This window comes from Hibiscus syriacus, unplaced genomic scaffold, assembly GCF_006381635.1.
Source record: "Hibiscus syriacus cultivar Baekdansim isolate YM2019G1 unplaced genomic scaffold, ASM638163v2 tig00113725_pilon, whole genome shotgun sequence".
Lineage (NCBI taxonomy): Eukaryota > Viridiplantae > Streptophyta > Magnoliopsida > Malvales > Malvaceae > Hibiscus > Hibiscus syriacus.
In genome coordinates, this window is record NW_024063471.1 from 3450945 (window position 1) to 3453955 (window position 3011).

The window sequence follows — 3011 nt, forward strand, 5'->3', positions numbered from 1 at the left end:
GACTTAGGGGGAATATTAAATACTTCAAAAAAAAAATGAACATGTATCGGGAGTAGATCTAGGTTCGAAACTTCGAAACTCCACTCCTTTTTGGTCATCGACGCAACCCACGCTTTGGGTTATTCAAACCAAATCTCAAGAAAAATAACATGCACATGCGAGAAATGAACGAATCAATGTAAAAAAAAAGATGCTACCTTTTATTTCCTTTTCGAATCGTTTACAATAGCTTTGCCTTTGTATTTTTTCGTGCTTTCCTCTGTATCTTGTATGTAAATCGTGTCTTACAAATGGGGAGTATTACATGTATTTATAGTGAAAAAAACTAACTATTTTTAGAATCTTATTAACAATAGAATCCTAATGCAACTAGACTCCTTGCTCAGTTGTTGCACGTTTATTGGTGTGGTTGTTGCTTTAAAAGATATGATGGTAGAAGAGTCATCTTAGGAAATAACTCTTGCTAGTTCTATCTTTTAAGAAAAATGATGTCTACAAGAACATGCTTAGTGGCATTCCCATTATTAATAAATGTTTGATTTCTGATGTTATACGCACCGGAACTGTTACACAGGTTGCCGAAACTGGCCCACCTCATAAGCTTTTCCTTCATATAAAACCTGCAAGTGCTCAACAATCACAGCAAAACATTGCAATTCTCAACCCTTAATCACCCTCAGACATTAACCTCAGAACTTAGAACCATGTTTCCTGGTGACCTCATTGGGCTTCATTACCTGGCACCAGAAAACCAAATCCTGATTCCAGACAACCTTAACACGATCCAAAACACAATCCCAGCTTTCTGTTTCGACAGATTCTCAAACAGCCAATCCAATTCCCAACACACCCCAGCGGTTCATGAGTTCGTTGCACAGTCCTTGTGTACTTCTACTTCAGATGAAGCTGAAGAACATCAGCCGAGCATGATCGTCGATGTGCGGAAACAACGGAGGTTGATATCGAATCGGGAATCCGCTCGTCGGTCGAGGATGCGGAAACAGAAGCACCTTGATGAACTCTGGTCGCAGGTAATTAGGCTTCGGAATGAGAACCAGAATCTCACAGGCAAATTAAACCATGTATCAGAGTACCATGACCAAGTTGTTCGAGAAAATGCAAGGCTCAAGGAAGAAGCCTCCGAACTTCGTCGAATGGCAATCGATATAGCGATCGGCAGCCCGGCCGCTTTCACTCGCATTGACGGAGCTGGAAGAGGTTCCCTGCAACACTGCTTACCTGAGAGCTGAGACGTCAACAAACCAATCCATTGCTAACTCTGTAGATTTGCTTCATTGAGATGCCATAAATAAACAATCCCTATAGTTTGAGCTGTACTAGATTAGAAATCAAACCGCAATAACATCTTTTGATCATTTTATATACTTTGAAAACAACTGTTTTTGCAGGTCTTCTCGCCGCATACTAATCCATCAGAACCAAATTTAACAATCAATCATGTCTTTCTTCCCCCATTAGTCGTTTTATCAATCACTCCAAATTTGGTTACAGAAATTTCACTTGAGAAATGAATTAGACAATGAACAGTAAATAGCACTGAGAAATAATGGTGGAGGTGGCTGGTTTTAGTGGCTTCACCGTTCAGAACAATTACTATATACCAAGAAAAATCATTTGAAAGGAAAAAAAAAAAAAACCCTATCCGCTAATGTAATTCAAAGTAATAATTTTCAGCTTGTTGATCAATGGAAAAACATCAAAAGCAGTTTATAACATAAAAAGATGTGATAACTTTTGTAATCTGTAAAAATTACCGAGAAAGTAAAGAATGGAATTAAATTACAGAAGAAAAAAACATGTACATAAAAGTGAATGTAAAATTTTATATTAAAAACAAATTATTCTTAAAAATATAAAAATATTTAAAATATAAAAAAATTTAAAAATTTAAAGTAAACAATCACTCCACTAACACCTGTTAATTCATCCCTACTTAAAAAATCTTTTTCGCCGCTTTGGTTAGAACTATTATTCTTGATAATTTTTCTCATTCACTCTACACAACAATAAAATTGTCTTATCATCCTCTATACTTCTATTAGAATAAATATTTTTAAATTAATTTTAAAACTTATGAGACTTCAACACAAAAACTTTTGTTTTGGGTTTAGGATTTTGTTTTGGGTTTAAGAGAATTAGGGTGGTCATCTAAAAATCTAAATAGTAAAAAAAATTAAAAATAATTTATCATAAAACTAAATTTATCGGATAACCATCAATAAAATTGAAATAATAAAAATTGAAATATTGACTTGATTTGAAATTAATTTTAAAAGAAATAAAGATGAAATAAAAGCATATTTTGATATCACGTATGTCTTGAATAACTGTGGGTGGTGGTTAAATAATGGGTACATGTTGACGAAAACGGGTAAAGAAAACGAAAGAACACGAGAATTTTACGAGGTTCGGCAATGTGCTTACGTCCTCGGTGCCTAGGCGGCGCTAGAAGTTTTATTCAATGATTTTTTAGGTCTAGGTTACATCTCTGTTACATCTCTATTTATAATAGAAAACCCTGGTACATAATTACAAAATCAACCCTGTACCGTACCGCGGGGGCTGCGCCCCCACACCCCCAACCCACATAATTCGTAACCCCACAACGAGACTTTTTATGAGCCATACATAACAAATCTCCACCTTGGCGAATATCCTGCCCCTTGGAAACTTCAATGTGGGTTGGGTTACCTTGCTTCTTTAACAACTCGAAACATTCAACAAGTCCAAGCAATGCTTGAACTTGTCTGTCGTAACTGGCTTGGTGAACATATCAGCGGCATTCTCATCAGTATGTACCTTCTGAAACAAAACCTCTCCAGATGCAACCAACTCTCTGATCTTGTGGAACCTTACATCAATATGTTTAATTCTAGCACGATACACCTGATTCTTAGCCAAGTGAATAGCACTTTGATTATCACAAAGCAACTGAACTCCACCTTGTTGAACACCCAACTCCTTCACTAAACCAGTAAGCCATAAAGCTT

At 36.1% G+C, this 3011-nt stretch overlaps 1 protein-coding gene across 1 annotated transcript; it reads left to right on the plus strand.

Annotated features, from left to right (window-relative positions):
- Window positions 1–670: 670 nt before the first annotated feature.
- LOC120187582 (basic leucine zipper 43-like) lies at window positions 671–1323 on the plus strand. The gene has a single exon (XM_039191273.1). The coding sequence runs from the start codon at window positions 705–707 to the stop codon at window positions 1248–1250; it is 546 nt and encodes a 181-aa protein (XP_039047204.1). The 5' UTR covers window positions 671–704; the 3' UTR covers window positions 1251–1323.
- Window positions 1324–3011: the final 1688 nt, after the last annotated feature.